Source organism: Sceloporus occidentalis, unplaced genomic scaffold (assembly GCF_023333645.1).
Source record: "Sceloporus occidentalis isolate IW3139 unplaced genomic scaffold, rSceOcc1.0.p SCAF_4, whole genome shotgun sequence".
NCBI classification, from domain to species: domain Eukaryota; kingdom Metazoa; phylum Chordata; class Lepidosauria; order Squamata; family Phrynosomatidae; genus Sceloporus; species Sceloporus occidentalis.
This window is the reverse complement of record NW_028316984.1, coordinates 140,309,036-140,327,747: the sequence shown is the minus strand read 5'-3', so window position 1 is coordinate 140,327,747 and position 18,712 is coordinate 140,309,036. Positions and strand designations below refer to the sequence as shown.

Below are 18,712 nucleotides of genomic sequence, written 5' to 3'. Positions count from 1 at the left end.
GACTTTCCACTCTAAATCCTTGCTGTACCCCTCCAGGAAGCCAAAATGGCCAACTTGCCTTTGACCTTCTACTAGTTCCGCTAACCAATAGCATCCCTCTCCTCCCTAGCCTTCAGGTTTGTTCTGAAATAGAGGGACCTCACCATCTTCTCCCACCAGAGATCCCTAGCAGAAAATTTGTTCCAAGATAGTTTCTGTGCCAGCATTTAAGTTACTATCCTCACGAATTCAACCCAGTGCTGTCTCTTTTTGCTGGCATGATCTCTAGAGAGCACCAGAGAAAGTGCCTGAGTGGCCTGCAGTGAACCAGCTGAGCCTGTCCTCTGATACCTCAAAGGGAGAGGATGAGGGGAAGGAAGGAGGATATATGACCCACTTCCAGTTATATTGATTCTTGGGATGCATTCTAAGTCCTGGGCTGTTACATGGAAGATGGTTAAAAAAAATAATAAACTCCACCAATACAACCTTTGACATGATAGTAAAAAAGATGGACAGCCAGAAAGGAAAGAAGGAAGGAAGGGCTGGAAAAAGAGCAGAAATGGAAAAGCCACCTGAGGGAAATTTATGTAGCCCAAGTGGAAACAACGGTATGCTTTTCTCATCAAACAGAATGTTGGCAGTTTGAGATGCAGGAAGCCATCTTCATGATTTAAAATCTGTGGGAGGTTTCTCACTGAATTTACCCGGTGAAGGACAGCATCTCTGAACTTAAAAAGTAACCTGGCAGATGAAATGGAAGCTTTATACGCATGCTTGCACACCTGCCAACACACAGAATCCCTTTGTATCTTCAAGCTGTTATGTCAGCCCTAAAGTGAACCTATCACAGGGTTTTCAGGGTCTGAGAGTGTGTGGTCTCCAGGGTCATAGTCCAACACTCAAATCACACCACCACACTGGCTCACACTGGACAGATTAACTAATCCCAAGCGGGCAAATAACAATCTCCCAGTTGCAGAGGAAAGCAATAGCAAATCCCCTCTGAACACAGTTGAACAAATCTTACCAAGAAAACCCCATGTTCACCTTAGGGTTGCCATAAATCAGAAATGACCTGAAGGCACTCAACTACAAGAAGACAGACAATTTGCCAATGCTTCATTCTAATTCGGTCCCCCCTCCCTTTCCTGCCCAAAGAGTGAGTAATGATATAGAACATCACCCTAATCAGCTAAACAAATAATGATGGTGATGGTGTTGTTGTTGTTGATGATGATGATGATGATAAACAATATCCAACAATGCCCAGAGCTGGCCAGCCTGTTCCATCTGCCCCAACACAGGGAACAGCTTTTCTTCTAGAATGATATGCACATTGGATCTTGTTGCTACACAAATGGAGAGTAGCAAAGCTCTCTCTCTCTCTCTCTCTCTCTCCCTACTGAATGGTTTGCATGCAGCTGGGAAAAGCTTTCAGCTGTTGCCAGAGAGAGACCAGGGAATGCTGGGCTATGCTGATGTAAGAGGCTCTCTGCAATTTCCATTCAGATGTGGTTGGCTGCAAGCTGGCAGAGAGCCTCAGCTACGCCTCCAACTCCGATGAGGTAATCCCAGCTCCCTTTTTTTTTTGGGGGGGGGGTACTCCAGCAGGATCTGCGCTTTTCCAGCTTTAAGGTCAGCTCTTTCCCTTCCCTGTAATCCATTGGACGGAGAAAGATTCCTTTCCCCTACTTTTCTTTGCTCAGGCTCCCTCTCCTCTCCTTTTCATGCACATCCTAGTATGTTTTTTTTATTTGCGAGGGGGGGGGGAGAGGAAGAGAGGGAGGGAGGAGCAAACACAGGAAGAAGTATACCGCAATGGATTTCACTTCTTCTTCTTTTTTTTTAAAACTCTGGCCTCCAGGTCGGATTTGAATGGGTTTTCTGACACTCCGGCAAGGATCAGCAGGGCTGCCAAGTGAGAGAGTCCTAAGCAGCAGAGGGAGAGGAGGGGAACTCTGGAGAAAGCCACCAAGCCAAGTGCCAAGAGAATCCCTGCCTTCCTCTCTTTCCCAGCGCTAGGTTGCTTAAAAGTCTCCCTTTTGAGATGCATCATCTCAGGAAAAGATGGAGCGGGACTCTTCAGGGTTTTCCTGCCGCCCTGGGATGTATCTCCACCTAAGGGGTGCTGGTCCAGAGAAAGAGGGTGCTCAGCTCCAAGCCCAAGAGCTAGGAAAAGCCAAGGCTGGATTGCTGGGCTGCTTGCCTTTCTGCCTCCAGGAGAGCTCTTTGCTCAAAGAGGGATGGAGGGAGGCTGGTTCAGCTTCAGCACCCTGGAGAGCACCCGCTGAAGCGCTTCGGAGGCTGCCTTGGTTGGGACAAGGGACCTTCACCTGAGAAGCATCTACTCAACTCAACCTTCTTTTGATCCCAGCCCCCCCTCTCTCCCTCTCCTTCCTATCTCTGCACCAACAAATCTTAAAAGTGGTCTTGCTTGCTCGAGATCGCTGGGGAAACCCAAGTTTGGGGAAAAGAACTTCAGTACTGGACATCTCCTTCTCATCGCAAAAGAAAACTTTGAGGAACCGAGGCAGGAGGAGAACAAGGGAGGACTAGAGTCAGCATGACCCTCTCTCAGCCTCAAGGGAAAGCAGTGGCTAACCTCCTCTGAACCTCTCTTGCCAAGGAAACCCGATTTCCATTTGTTGGGAACGACTTGGAAGGCACACAGCAACTACAACAGCTAGAGTCAAGGTGGCAGAGCAGTCTGACCAGGACTCTGGAGACCAGGATTATATTTCCAGCTCGGCCATGAAACCCACTGGGTGACCTTGAGCAAGTCACACTCTTGAGCAAGTCACACTCTCTCAGCCTCAGGGGAAGGCAAAGGCCAACCTCCTCTGAACCTCGCTTGCCAAGAAAACTCCATGATAAGGTTGCCATTTGTTGGAAATGACTTGGAAGGCACGTAGCAACAATGACAGCAGCTAGAGTTGGTGTGGCAAAGTGGTTTGACTAGGATTCTGAACTCCAAGCTCTGCCATGAAAGCCACTGGGTGACCTTGGGCAAGTCCCACTCTCTCAGCCTCAGGGGAAGCCAGTGGCACTGGCAAACCTCCTCTGAACAAATCTTGCCAAGGAAAACCCAGGATAGGTTCGCCTTAGGGTGGCCATACATTGAAAATGACTTGGAGGAACAGCACCATAATTAGGGTGGGCAGTTGAGCAGTTTTCTCCCTCTCTCTGTGTGAATATATAGGAACTCTGGTACACAGAGTCTACGTAACCAATGTTCTAGCCTAGAGATGTGGACCTTGGGGCTTTTTTCTTTTTTCATACCGACTTCTGTGTCATGTTGAAGTTCATTTTTAAAGATTTCTACTTTGGCTAAAAGAGGAGCCTGGCTTCCTCACCATACCCCTCTTCCCCTCCTGTCTTTTTCTCCTCCTTTCTAGGTATCCCTCTATTACTGGGAAACTTAGGGCTGATCTCTTCCACAAGGAAGCCTGCCTTTTAGGGTGCTGTTGCTCAGGATTTGGAGTTAGGAGGCACCCAACTGGGGGAACAGCCTTGGAACATGCTACATAAACACCCCCATATCCATTAACGGCAGTCTTAAAACACAAAAAATTAAAAAGAGGCGAGGAAGAAGCAGCTTCATCCAGAAACTTTGGAGACCAAGGTTTTCCTGCTGGGCTTAACTCTTCGCCTGGACTTTGATTTCCCTATGTAGCTGACAGAGAGAGAGAGAGAGAGAGGAGGGGAGAAAAAGAAAGGAGGAAAGCCTTCATCCCCGTGGGCATTCCTTGCCACATCTGGTTGGGGATTTAAGGGCTTTAAATCCAGCCTTCGCTGCAATCCACAATGGCCAATGAACCGGTGATTTTGAATGTTTATGACATGGTGAGTAGGAAACAATCTGATGCCTGGTTTGGGGCGTGGGAGGTGAAGGAGAGGATCCCAGAGATGTGATTGGACAAGAGGCCCTATTATGATGAGCCAAACAGCATGCAAGGGATGAATTTCCACAGCCATTCCTGACAGAGATGCTTCTGCTGTTGCCTGCTGCCAAGCCTAGTTCTCTGTCTGTCTCTCTGTCTCACTCTCTTGGCACTGATCAGAGAAGGCTAAATGTAAAACAGGATTTTCTGGAGATTACTCTGGGGGTGGTTGGGTGTTGTTTATCCAAAAGCCCCACTAGTGATGATGGGGACAGGCCATGAGAGATGGAGTACAGTAACATGGCTTATTCTCAGAGTAAGATGCCCTTGACTTTCAAAGTGATTAAAGCAACATGAGACCAGGGAGTAATGGAGCAGAGAGAGTAGGAACTTGTCCTTTTAATGCATCACAGAAATCTTCCTGCAGCCTGACCCTATGTACATTTACTTAGAGGTAAAAAAAAAAATATGGGGTTCCAAGAAGCTTACTTTGACATACTGTAAGCATACATAAAAATGCAGCTGTGGTGAAATGTTAACATTAAGGTGGCAAACTTATACATTCTCCTTTCTGGTATAAGTCTCTCAAAATCATACTGTACTTTAACTCTAGGTAAGTGTACACAGGATCTTGCACTGAAGCCTCAAGGCATGAGGGATTTTGGAAGAAATGCATTGATATCAGTGGGTATTCGTAGTTTTTCTAAGGCTGCACCTGCACCACAGAAATAATCCAGTTTGACACCACTTTTATTGCCATGGCTCCATGCTGTGGAATTCTGGGAACTGTAGTTTTTTGTAGCACCAGAGCTATCTAACCGAGAAGGCTAAATGTCTCACAAAACTACAGTTCCCAGAATTCCTTAGCATTGAGCCATGGCAGTTGTCAGCATTTGGTAATAAATCTGTAGATTTTGAAGGCTTGCACATTTTGTGACTTTTAAATGGACCTAATAAGAATATTTATCCAATACAGACTTTGAAGTTTTTCTTTTGGCCAGCACAGCTATCTGTGCTTTTGTGTGTATCCCTTTACTGTTCTTTGCATCCATTTTTGTTATCTGTACTGATTTTGTAGTGATAGTAGACAAAGTTTTGATGTAACCCAATTAAAAAAACAGCAGGGTTTTCTGTAATAAAGTTCTGCAATGCTACCTGAGGAACTGGAGGGTTTAGATCAGAGTATTCATTTCAGTGTACAGTTCCCTGTAAACCATCCAGATGAATTTTTTTCTATATAATTCAACAGTAAAAGAATCTTCTTTTGGATACTTTTTTACTGATAAAATTCTTCTCTGCATTTTATGATCCAAGACTCAAAATTTAGCAGAAATCCACAATATTAACCTTTTTGAATTGCCAAATTAGAAAAAGCAGCTAGTTTTTTTTAAAAAAGTTCATTTCCACCTCCAAGAAATGTATGATAGAAACTCACTGAAATGGGCAGGTTATGAAGCATTCACTAATGAATCATGGTAAAAGGTCTGGAAGAAATTTCAATGAGTGGGATCATGAATGGAATAATTATCTCATATTTTAACATTTAATTGTTCTTTTTGTGTTGGAATTGCAAAAACAGCTTCTCCTATCTTACACACACATAGCAGTTTTGTACCAGATATAGTTTGAGTAGTTTCTATCATCCACCATTTTTTTAAAAATGTACCTTTATGCATTTTATGTATGGGCCAGGGAGGTATACACAATATACTGTTCAATAAATACACATTCTGAGGCCCTGAGTGTAGTAAAAAGGAAACTATTGGCATCGATCCTGGCACTGGAGAGCTCCTGTAGAAGGCCTTGAGCATGGACCATCAGGTTCCAGTCCAGGCTCAAGGCCTCCCACAGGCCCTCCCCTGTTCCAGGATCCATGCCAATAGTTTCCTTTTTACTACACTGAGGGTCTCAGAATGTGTATTTGTTGAACAGGCTATGTATATAGTGAAAGTTTCTGACCAAAGTAGACTACCAAAACTCCTATGTAGTTGAGTCTCTTCAGGAATGACCAACAAGAAGTGTTCTAAATTACTGAGGACTATGACATATTAAGGAAACTGATGCCATTGAACTCTCCCAGAGATAATAAAGGCTCCCTGGAATCTATCCAACATACACTTACTTGGGAGTAAGCTGCACCGAATGCATGGAGGGCATTTCTAACTACCCATTGTGCTTATTAGAGTCATCTTATTTAAGGATATTTCAAATGATAATGGATGGGGAAGAGTAATTTCCTCTCCCTTTACAAGTGCCTGCACAAAGGGAAAACTCTTGTCTACCAACGTTGAACCCCATATCTTAAAAACAGTTTTGAGACCCCTTGTGTATTGGATTAGGCACTTGGTTCTTTCTCTGTTAAGGCTATTTTCCTGAGTACTGATTGGGGAAAGGGACAACAGGTTTTCCTTCTGTTCTGACTTTGAGAAATGAATACTCTCTCACACACTTTAATTAAGCATAGAGGTTCAATTGCAGTGAATCAACTCTTGCTCTTAAGATTGCTGTCAAAAGAGTAACACATTCTTCACCCCCTTTTTACTTTACAGAAATCTAATACACTTTTAAAACATTTCTAAGCTTCATTTTTTATATATAAAAAAGACTGCATTTGAAAGGTTTTCTGCTTTTATGTCAATCTCTGTCCACAAACCTCCTGGAAATCTGTTTTGTTCTTAATTGTTCCACATATTAAAAGCTCAGCATGTGAACAAAAATGTAGATGGCCAAGGCACACATTTTAAATACTGAGGGCGATGTGTGGGCTTGTATATTGCTGATAACCCACTGAGTGCCCACAGAGCCAATGGAAGAACACTGTGCTCTTTTCAATATTTTCACAATGTTTTCTACATTTTTACAAAAATGGGTTTTGCATTTTGAAGAAAGCATTCCTTTTTCACCTGCTTGTCTTATGTTTGACTGCCAAAAACTGAACTGCAAAAATGCCAGTTTAAAATCATATGTGCAGTGCTAATAGCAATCTAAGTTCTCCAACAGGTAGTCCTGATGCAGCCAAACAGTACCACCTACACATGAGAGGGAGATATGAGATACTCATAGGAACACTGATTTACCAAAATACAAAAAATCGAGATGAGAAACTTAAGACAATAACAATGCAGACTTTTCAAAGCCAGTGTCTTCCAGCTGTGGTGAATTACAAACCCATTTGTGAAGCAGGTGGTGGGTGGATGGACTAATGGAATTTGTGGCCCAAACATCTGGAGGGCATCAGTTGATAAATGCTAGGCTAATCATAAAGCTGTTTTATGGACCCATTTCATAGAATCATAGAATTGGAAGAGACCACAAGGGCCATCCAGTCAAACCCCCTAACATGCAGGAACTCACAATCAAAGCATCCCTGACAGATGGCCATCCAGCCTCTGCTTAAAGACCTCCATTCTCCAAGGGAGTGTGTTCCAATGTCAAACAGCTCTTACTCTCAGGAAACTCCTCCTAATGTTGAGGTGGAATCTCTTTTCCTGTCTTGCATCCATTGTTCCTCTCACCTTGATGCCTCTCCCCACAATAACTTTCCTGTCCATGGCCATGCTGGCTGGTGGCAGGGGCACTTGTGGAAATGTATATATACAGAGATTTTTAAAGCACTTTTGAGGCTAACAGAAAGAATTGGCAGCATGAGCTTTCATAAACTTAAGTCTACTTACTCAAATGCATCTGAAGAAATAGACTGAAGTCTAGGAAAGCTCATGCTGCCAACTTCTTTCTTTCAGTTAGTCTCAAATGTGCTGCAAGATCTCTTTACATACTGATTCTACAGACTAACATGGCTATATCTTTGAATTTTATCACTTGGGCAAATGATAAAACTTTTCAAAGCTTTGCTTCCATTAAATTAATGTGCTATAAAGTATAACAAGGAACATAGCAATATGTGTCTTTCTCAGTGTGTCCACTGTTTTAAATTTTGGTTTCTCATATTGTGTAGCCATTTCCCTCTTCTTCTTTTGGTTATGTCATACTGCTAATGAAGTGTAGTGGGCAATGTCTGAGGGTCCATATAACATTTTTGCCTTTCAGGAGAGCTTGGTAGATCACAACATCCTCTGACATTATTCTACGAACACCCTCAATGTCCCCCACTCTCATCCACATCACCATATATATGGTTGCCTTCTCAGTGGCTATCCATGCCTCCAGAAGCCTTTGGAGATGTAATTTGCCATTTAAGTGGAATTTTACCCCCAGCATGTGTTAGGCCTCCAAACCCATCTTAATAAAGAGGAAGGGACTGGACCACACTGAAGTTCCAGGGACTACGTCCAGCCCACAGGTCACACTTATACTACCCTTGCACTAGTAGTAAACTGCACCCAAAAAGTGTTGCTTCTGCTTAAGAGCATGGAAGCCTGGAAGGGTTCATGCTAGTTAATCAGCGTCCTCCTCTCCCATTTCACATCATTAGACTGCATTCCTGAATCACATTTCTTCTCTGGTTATCATACAAATACAGCACATCTTAAAAATACAGTTCTTTGCAATATACAATTAAACCTTATGCATATTTCTTTATAATTAAACTCCACTGTGTAAGTGCACTTTCAATAGCAGCCTTCATGAGGAATCATGTGTGTAAATCTCATTGATGGGACTTTCTTCTGAGCAGACACAGATAAAATGACATTGTTCATTTTTCACATAGTCTTTTTCACACTACACCATCATAGTGTTTTGATATCAGTTAACTCTGCAGGATCCAGGGATCTGTAGTTTGGTGAAGGGCTAGATTTCTTTGGCCAGAATTCTAAATACCTCATGAAGATACAAATCCCAGAATTTCATTGGGTAAATCCATGGCAAGTAAAACTGTATTAAAATACTATAACAGTGTAGTGTGAAAGAGACCTAAGAGCAGACCTTTGAATTTTACTGTAAATCTTGTTCTCTCTTACTTTGAACTCTGACACACATGTAAAACTATTATGTCAAAAATAAAGTTAATTATTCTAAAATATTGGCTTACTATTTTGCCAGTAGCTGCTTCTTCATTAATACTGGTTTCCTCAGAGGGTGGTAGTATTTAATCCTAAAACCTAGTCCAGTCTCCACCCCCTCCCCCCAAGCCCTTTAACACATGTTCCTGCTACAGAGAGGAGAGGAGGAGGAGAAAGGAGATCTACAGCAGAGGCAGAGTTGATTGAGCTCACTGCCACAAATTGTTGAAACATCAGGAGCTTTAACGTTGGTGTTTTCTGGAGGATTTTTTTTTTTTTAGGTGGAAGCCCACAGTCCTTTTCCAGTAATTTCCTAAGACTTTTCAGTATGGACACTGACGGAACCACGGCAGTCACCTGCAACACTTGTGGGATGTTTGTCTTCTTGCCTAAAGAAGTGGAGAACTTCACATACCCCAAGTGCAAGTTGGTAGCCCTCTTGGAGGAGAAAGTGCAGCAGTTGGAGTCCAGAGTAGCTACACTTCAGCATATTAGGGAGCAGGAGGATTTCCTGGACACAACAGAACTAACAATCCTGGACGAGTACCACGCAGAGGAAGTTGCTGGAGCAGAAGAGGTCACTTCATATACACAGGAGGCAGACAGATGGAGGAATGTCATACAGAGAAGTAGGCCAAGAAAGGATTGTTCGGGGAGCTTGCAGCTGGAGAATCGATTCAAAGTTCTTTCCCTTATCAAGGATGATGAAGAAGAGCAGCATGGACAGACTTCAGGGACAGAGCAGGCAAGCCTGAGAGTCTCACCCAAGGGAACAGCTGCTGCTAAACCTTGGAGGAGGCGTCTGGTCGTAGTGGGGAACTCCTTGCTGAGGGGTACAGAAGCAGTGATTTGTAGGCCTGACAAGATGTCTCGAGAGGTGTGTTGTCTCCCAGGGGCAAAGATCCGTGATGTGACAGAGAGGCTGACAAGACTGGTCAAGCCTACTGACCAATATCCCTTCCTTTTAGTCCACGTGGGAACCAATGATACTGCAAGACACAGCCTGCAGAACATCAAAAGGGATTACGAGGTGCTTGGTAGGAAGCTGAAAGGAATGGATGCACAGGTTGTCATCTCGTCTCTTCTGCCAGTTGAAGGGCACGGTCCAGGAAGGGAGAGGAAAATAGCGGATGTGAACAACTGGCTTCGCAGATGGTGCCACCGAGAACGATTTGGATTCTTCGATCATGGGCTGCGGTTCCATGAGGAGGGACTTCTTGCAACAAATGGGTTGCATCTCACGCCAGTTGGAAGAAATGTTTTTGCCAACAGTCTCAAGAACTTGATCAAGAGGGCTTTAAACTGAGTTCCGTGGGGAAGGGAGACAATATTAAGGAAGGCGAAAGGGCTGGAGAAAATAGTCAAACAGACATAGAGGAAACAAGGCAAAAAGTGCAAGGACCCAGCAGTGGGAGGCAAAAAAACTTGCACAGGCAGCAAGTAAAAGGGAACCATGGTCTGCGATGTCTCTACACTAAGGCACAGAGCATGGGAAATAAGCAAGATGAACTTGAACTCCTAGTACAACAAAGCAAATATGATATAATAGGCCTCACTGAAACCTAGTGGGATGAGTCTCATGACTGGAATGTGGAAATAGAGGAGTATAACCTTTTAAAGAGAAATAGGCCAAACAGGGAAGGAGGAGGAATAGCACTATATGTCAGAGATATTTACACCAGTGAAGAGATCCAGGACATCAATCATGGAAGCCAGGTGGAGAGCATCTGGATAAAAATTAAAGGGGAGGGAAACAACAAGGATGTTACGGTGGGAGTCTACTACAGACACCCAAGTCAGACTGAGGAACTGGATGATATCTTTCTAGAACAGATGACCACACAGTCAGAAAAGAGAGATGTAGTAGTGATGGGCGACTTCAACTATCCTGATATTTGCTGGAAGTCAAACTCAGCCAAATCCTCAAGGTCTTGCACATTCCTCACTTGCCTGGAAGACTATTTCATGGTCCAAAAGGTGGAAGCGGCAACAAGGGGTTCGGCTATTTTAGATCTGATCCTAACCAATAAGGATGACTTGGTTAATGGGGTGCAAGTGGTGGGATCCTTAGGTGGAAGTGACCATGTTCTCCTGGAGTTTGTTATACAATGGAAAGGAGAAGCTAGGCATAGTCAGACACACATTCTAGACTTTAGGAGAGTGGATTTCAGTAAACTTAGAGAAATATTGAGGGTGATCCCGTGGTCAGAAATACTAAAAGATAAGGGAGTTCAAGATGGATGGGACTTTCTCAAAAGGGAGATACTAAAGGCACAATTTCAAACAGTTCCAGTGAGAAAGAAAAATGGGAAGTGTCTCAAGAAACCAGGATGGATGACTAAGGAACTTTCAACCGAGCTAAGTTTGAAACGGAACATGTATAAGAAATGGAAAAAGGGGGAAATCACAAAAAAGGAATTCAAAGAAATAGCAGGCATTTCTAGGGGTAAAGTCAGAAAAGCTAAAGCGCAGAATAAACTCAGGCTTGCTGGAGAGGTTAAAAAGAATAAAAAGGGCTTTTTTGGACATGTCCGCAGCAAAAGGAAGAAGAAGGAAATGGTAGGGCCATTGCGTGAAAAAGATGGCAAAATGCTAACAGGGGACAGAGAAAAGGCAGAATTACTCAACACCTTCTTTGCCTCAGTCTTCTCAGAAAAGGCAAAGGGTGCTCAACCTGAGGATAATGGAGCAGAGGACAGATTGGGGGAATTTCAGCACAGAATAAGTAAAGAGATAGTAGAGGAATACCTTGTTAATCTAAATGAATTTAAGTCTCCAAGACCAGATGAACTACATCCAAGGGTACTAAAAGAACTGGCAAATGTAATATCGGAGCCATTGGCAATCATATTTGAAAACTCCTGGAAAACAAGAGAAGTCCGAGCAGACTGGAGGAAGGCAAACGTTGTTCCCATCTTCAAAAAGGGGAAAAAAGAGGATCCCAACAATTATCGTCCAGTTAGTCTGACGTCTATACCAGGAAAGATTCTGGAGCAGATCATTAAAAAGAGAGTCTGTGAACATCTAGAAAGCAATGCCATAATCACAAAAAGTCAACATGGATTTCAGAGAAACAAGTCATGCCAGACAAATCTAATCTCTTTCTTTGATAAAATTACCAGCTTGGTAGATGAAGGGAATGCTGTGGATATAGTATATCTTGATTTCAGTAAGGCCTTTGATAAAGTTTCCCATGACATTCTTGCAAACAAGCTTGTAAAAGGTGAGCTAGACAAGGTAACTGTTACATGGATTTGTAACTGGTTGACTAGCCAAACCCAAAGGGTGCTCAACAATGGCACCTTTTCATCCTGGAGAGAAGTGACCAGTAGGGTCCCACAGGGCTCTGTCCTGGGCCCAGTGTTATTCAACATCTTTATCAATGACCTGGATGACAGAATTGGGAGCATACTTATCAAATTTGCAGATGACACCAAATTAGGAGGAATAGCTAATACCCCAGAGGACAGGATCAAGATTCAAAATGACCTGAATAAACTAGAAAGCTGGGCCAAAGCTAACAAAATGAAATTCAACACAGAGAAATGTAAGGTACTGCACTTAGGGCAGAAAAATAAAATGCACAGATATAGAATGGGGGACACCTGGCTGAATGAGACTACATGTGAAAGGGATCTGGGAGTCCAAGTAGACCACAAGTTGAACATGAGTCAACAGTGCGATGCGGCAGCTAAAAAGGCCAATGCAATTTTAGGCTGCATCAATAAAAGTATAGTGTCTTTTTAATAGTGCCACTGTATTCTGCTTTGGTCAGGCCCCACCTGGAATATTGTGTCCAGTTCTGGGCACCACAGTTTAAAAAGGATGTGGAGAAACTGGAGCGTGTCCAAAGGAGGGCGACTAAAATGGTGAAAGGTCTGGAAACCATGTCCTATGAGGAACGACTCAGGGAGCTGGGGGTGTTTAGCTTGGAGAAGAGAAGGGTAAGAGTTGATATGACAGCCCTGTTTAAATATTTGAAAGGATGTCATATTGAGGAGGAAGCAAGCTTGTTTTCTGCTGCTCCAGAGAACAGGATCCGGAACAATGGATGCAAGTTTAGGAAGGGGTACTTAAAATTCTCAGCCAGAGAGTTCTAGTCCACCTCTAAATTGCAAAACCCCAGGATTCCATAGGATGCAGTCACTGCAGTTAAAGTGGAATAAGTGCTATAACTGTGAAAAGGGCCCTAAAGAAATAAGCGAGTAAAGGTATATTAAATTGTTTGAGCATAAGTGAATCCACTTTCCTTCTTTCCTCAGCTTGACACCCACAATAAAATAAATGCTTTGAGAAGTGAATAGCCATGCTTATCATTTGTAAAATAACTCATGTTGGGGTGCTGTTTGACAGTGGAACAAACTCCCTCGGACTGTAGTGGAGTCTCCTTCCTTGGAGGTCTTTAAGCAGAGGCTAGATGGCCATCTGTCGGGGATGCTTTGATTTGGATTTCCTGCATGGCAGGGGGTTGGACTGGATGGCCCTTGCGGTCTCTTCCAACTCTATGATTCTATGATTCTATGTTTCTCAAAACTGAGCCAAAAGGAATTCTTCTGAAATAGACTGTAATACCCGGTTTCTGGCCTATTTGATCCTTGTTCCACCTCCCCCCTTAGGATGTTGCCATGTTGTCAGCAGAGGTGCAGAGGAAAACATCTTGCCTCTGCAGATTTATGTTTTGTGATCGTGACCCTGTTGGAACTGGACTGAGGCCAGTTTCCTTCAGACACATACATTTTAAAGGCCCCTTTCCCAATAACAGTTTCTATATTTCACTTTAGCTGCCATGCTATATTTCACTTTAGCTGTCATGGCAACATCCTAAGGAATCCTGGATTTTGAAGTTTAGGGACAGGCATTTAGAATTCTCAGCCAGGAAGCTCTAGTGCCCTCACTAAACCACATGCCCCAGGATTCCAAAGGATGAAGCAATGGCAGCGAACATTGAGTCATAGTACTATAATTGTGCAGTGTGAAAGTTTCTCCAACCTGGCTACAGGGAAACCAGAAATGTCCTATGTTTCAACCTTCTGTCCAGGGGAATTTTAAAATGTCCTCCATTTTGATCATTACTAAGAAGCATAAATTTATATTTATATTAGTGTTTTGGGCTTTTTTGAATTTCCTAAATTTTTTCTTGAATGTCCTAGATTTTGTAGTGCCTTGTCCTCCTTTGCAGTTAGGACATCTGGCCACCCTGTTTGACTTGTAACATCCAGATTTGTTGTACTACAATTTTCAGCACACCATTTGGCCATACTGGCTGGGGATAATGGCAGTTGTAGTCAACACATCTGGATAGTGTCAAATTAAGGGAATGTTGATCTGCAACATATGAAATACTTTAAATAATTCTAGCACCTCTCTGTCACTCTGTGTGTCTCCTGTCTCCTACCATTATATCTACAAATTACTCTACATATTCATTTGTTTGTTCGTTTATTTTATATGCCACCTTTTTCTCAGATCGGGATACAGGTTGGCTCCAGTGTGGAACCCAAGGCAACGTTGCCTTTCTCCAGTTTTAGAAAAAGAAATATGCCTCTGGATTTTATGGATGTAGATGAGTAGGCTGGCATCTCAAAGATGATTTGTTTTGTTTCTTATAGAGGAATTATGGTTCTGTGCCAGGCCAGCATATAATTTTGTTGTTGTTGTCAGGAATATTGTGACCAGTATAGCATCTGTGTTCTCATTTAGAGAAGGTAAGTGAGATTTGAATAGTTAGCTTTACCAAGAATGTAAATAAGCCAGTTAACATTCTTCTATGGGATATCCTACCTTTTCCTTTATGTGAGGTTTCCTGTTTGATATATATTTGTCAAGAATAAATTGCACTTCATGGCTAGAACAATCATTGGCTAGAGAATAATCACTGCTGAGACTAAATAAAAAACCCGTCATCAGAGCTTGGAAAAGTTACTTTTTCTAATATCTATTCCATATCCACATCAAATATCATCTCACATAGGTCCCAAACACACTGTAGAAACAATCCAGTTTGAGACAACATTTACTGTCCTGGCTCAGTGCTAGGGAATCCTGAGAACTGTAGTTTATTGTGGCAACAGAGCTGTCTCTGACAGAGAAGGCTAAATGCCTCACAAAAATACAGTTCCCATGATTCCCTAGCATTGAAAAGGGGTGTCCATGCAGCTTCATGCCCCCAGACACTCCGACAGCCATGTGGAGAAAAGGGCGGCCCCTTTCTCCTCTGGATCATTGTCACTGCCGTGCGGTTGCTGCGGGAACAATATACTCTCAGAAGCTGCGAAATGCAGCTTCTTCTTGAGACGTCATAAAGGCTGTGTTGCAGCTCTTATGATGTCTCTTCCTGGTGCGGACATGAGGACATTGCACAGCGGCAGCGTCATCATGGCAGCGCCCATGTGGACAGGATGCAGCGATGATGCTGCCACCCATACAGACTAAGGTTCCGGAGCATGTGGTTGCTGTGCGCTCCAGAACTAGGGTTGCCATAATTTGCTACCACCAAACCAGGACAAAACGTAGAAAAAACATAGGACAAAATGTAGGGTCAAATGTAGGACAAAATTTGCCTGGAAATGTAGGACATTCAAGAGAAATGGAGGATACAATGAACTAGAAGCCAAAAACATTAATTATTTTTAAAAAATCCTTATTTGCAAAAAAATGGAGGATTTTGACATTCTTCCTAGACAGAAGGCACACAACAACAAACATAATACATCTCAGGAAGTAGAATACAAAGATATTGAGATCTTGTTGTATGTGTGAGACTAATGCATCTGAGGAAGTGGACTTTAATCTAGGAAAGCTCATGCTGCCAACTTCTTTCTCCTTCCTGCGGCGGCTGGCTCAGGCCCCACGCGGCTCCATTGCTGCTGGAGGAGGAGGAGGCCTTGCCATAGTGGCCTCCTCCTTGGGTCCCAGCCGGCCAGCTCAGGCCCCGCGCGGCTCCCCCGCGTCCAGAGGAGGCCATTGCTGCAGCAGTGGCCTCCTCTTTTGGGGCCTAGCCGGCTGGCTAAGCCCCTCACAGCTCCCCCACTGCCAGAGGAGGCTGTTACCGTGACAGCAGCCTCCTCTTTTGGGGTGTAGCGCAAAAAAAAAGCACGGCAGGAGCAGAAGAAGAGGAGGTGGGTGCCGGGAGCCAGGACTGGCTGCAGACCCAAGATGGGACATTCCAAATGTTTTAAAAAAACATGAATGTCCCGCCAGAAACTGGGATACAGTAATCCAGAACCCTAGTATTGGTGGTGGTATGCTGCTTCCTGCCCGTGTGTACTGGGCCTTTAAGAGAGAAATATATGCAAAAGTATAAATATATGTCAAGTAAGGAAAAAATACAAGTTACTTTTTCAGATTTCAAGACTCAGAATTTCAGTGTCTCAGTCAGAATGGCCAGTAGTGAAGTTGGCTGTAGGACTCTGGGAGTTGTTATCCAAAAAAGCAATTTTTTCGAGGTTTTGTTCCTCAAATGCAGAAGATGTTCAGTGATTTATGATACTACTGGATGTTTCTTCTGACAAAAGAAACACTTGGAGCAAGATCCAGCCCAAATTAAGCATGTTAAATGCCCTGTTTTTTAAGCATTCACTTTTAAATCTCTTCTACTGAAATCTCTGTGAGTTTACAATTTTTAGCTGGGCTGTGCTTTTATCAGGTATCACTACTTCTAGACAACATGATTCAGATCTTTCAGTTAATAGAGTTTAAAAATTGGGTCACCAACACAATTGGGTGGGGGGTCTATAATCCAAAGGGGGAATTTCCCCACACATGCCCCATCACACTACATGATGTCAGAAGGTATGGCTTAAACCTATGATATCACTGGGTATCCAGGCACAGTGCTGTGTGGAGTGTTCCCATCTTTCACTTTGGCTAGGGACCAGGGTTTTGTCTTCTTCTGTCTTCCTGACACAGAGAAGCAGGAAGAGAGCTCTTCTGAACAAGTGGGAAACATTCATGCATTGGATTAGGCTCATGGGCCAGAGAGTACTTTCCTTTGAGTTCGATTAGAACTTCATTTCTAAATTCTGTGGAAACAATCCAGAGAAGTTAGATACACTTACTATTATCTTGATGTTGCTGGGTCATAAGCACCTGTATTTGTACTTAACACACAATGATGTCAAAAGGATTTAAGTAAGATTGGTTTGCATCATTGGCTATCACTCATAATTACTTTGGTAGAACAATCAAATTAGCACCAATATGCTGCAGACTCTAGAATTGTAAGCCACCTTGATTGTCCCTGACAGAGAGGTGGGGTAAAAATAAGTTTTTATTATTTATTAGAATGGATTTCATACTCCAGGTTCTCAAATAAGTGTAAGTTCTCAAATGAAAGTCCTAGTACAACTATTCTCAAACTTCAAATGATAGTTTTGGATAAAGTCCCAGAACCCACCAACAATCAGTCAACCGCATCCATTTTGGGTCTGCCCCAACCCTGTCCTGAGAAGCCAATCTAAGATCTGTACAGAAGAGAATTCAGTGGTATCTCTGATTTATAACCTGTCTGATAATCTCTGGATTGTATTTAGTAGTTTTGTTAAATTAATAGGATTTGCAAGTAATCTGTTTAGGATTTGGCTTAAAGTTTTAGGCATTTCACTCTTTAAAATGATAATCATCCTGGGTTGTTATTAAGTGCTGATTTCATATTTCCTTGTAAATTTGACTGCATGTGAACAAAATGATAAGCTATGATGGACCTTGGTTTTATTCCTCACTGCAGTTCTTGAATTCTTAGAGGGACTTGTCTTCTATGGCCACCAATTTTCTCACCAGATGATCATGAATCAAACTCTCAGTACCATTTATTTACAGCAAGATGGAGAGCGAGCATGGTGTAGTGGTTTGAACATTGGATTATGACTTTGGAGAGCCCCTCTAAAAACATGCCATATAAGTCCCATTATATACAATGATGTAGTAAAATAGTATAGGAGAGCCAATGTGGTGTAGTGATTTGAGTGTTAGGCTATGACTCTGGAGACCAGGGTTTGATTCCCAACTCGGCCATGAAACCCACTGGATCTTGGGCAGGTCACCCTCTCTCAGCCTCAGGAGAAAGCAATGACAAACCTGCTCTGAACAAATCTTGCCAAGAAAACCTCGTGATAGATTTGCCTTAGGGTCTCCATAAGTCAGAAATGACTTGAAGGCACACAATAGCAGCAGCAGCAGCAACAACAACAGTAACAACAACAAAGGGCAAAATATGCTATATACCCTGCCATTTGAAGCATATGCCCATTTGAAATGGTTTATAAGATTTTAAAAACAAATCAAGTATTGTTAAACCAAACTGAAATACAATCAAATCAAAACAGTAATTAAAAAAAATCTGCTGGAGCAGCAGAACAGAGGTGCTGGCTTGAAATCTCCCTCAGGCACACACCCAGAGAGCCTGAGAAACCTCTTTTTCTTTTTCTCTCACTTCTTGCCCAGACCTTGCTGGTGGAGAAACAGATTGCTGTTGTTAGAGGTCTAATCTGAGAATTTGTCAAATTGTTAAAAGGAATACATGGGGCCATACGGCCACAGGTTGCCAACCTTGTTTTAAAGGTTAAAGTTAGCATTTGAACCAATCTGAGAACTATTCTCCAGCAAATGAAACTAGCAAAGAACTAAATATATAGTATGGTCTCTCCTGGTAGCTCCTGATAACAAAATGGCAGTAACACTGTGGACTAACCAAACCCTCTGGACAGTAAGTATTTAAAGGCAACCTGATGGGACTGATTGGAAAGCAGGGGTGATAAAAATTTGCTTCTTTTTCTTTGCCTTTCATCTATGTCCCAAGAATGGTGAAATAAAGAACAGCCATGCTGCTATTCTGTATCCCATTTCACACATCAGAACTTGAGGATGGCACACAATTCCAGCATTTGGATT

The 18,712-nt window shown here is 42.8% G+C and overlaps 1 protein-coding gene across 4 annotated transcripts in view; it reads left to right on the top strand.

Annotated features, from left to right (window-relative positions):
- The first annotated feature begins 1,513 nt into the window (after positions 1-1,513).
- LOC149314714 (deubiquitinase DESI2-like) overlaps positions 1,514-18,712 on the top strand; it is an 84,235-nt gene continuing 67,036 nt past the window's right edge. For 3 of the 4 annotated variants that reach the window (XR_016280957.1, XM_089521782.1, XM_089521781.1), the window contains exon 1: positions 1,655-3,825. Coding sequence is in view for 2 of the 4 variants with exons in the window: in XM_089521782.1 (XP_089377908.1) it covers positions 3,787-3,825 (39 nt within the window). In the remaining 2 variants the exon portion in view is untranslated. Of the gene's footprint in view, positions 1,548-1,654; positions 3,826-18,712 lie in introns of those variants that run through there. The other variant, XR_016280958.1, reaches the window with a different exon arrangement.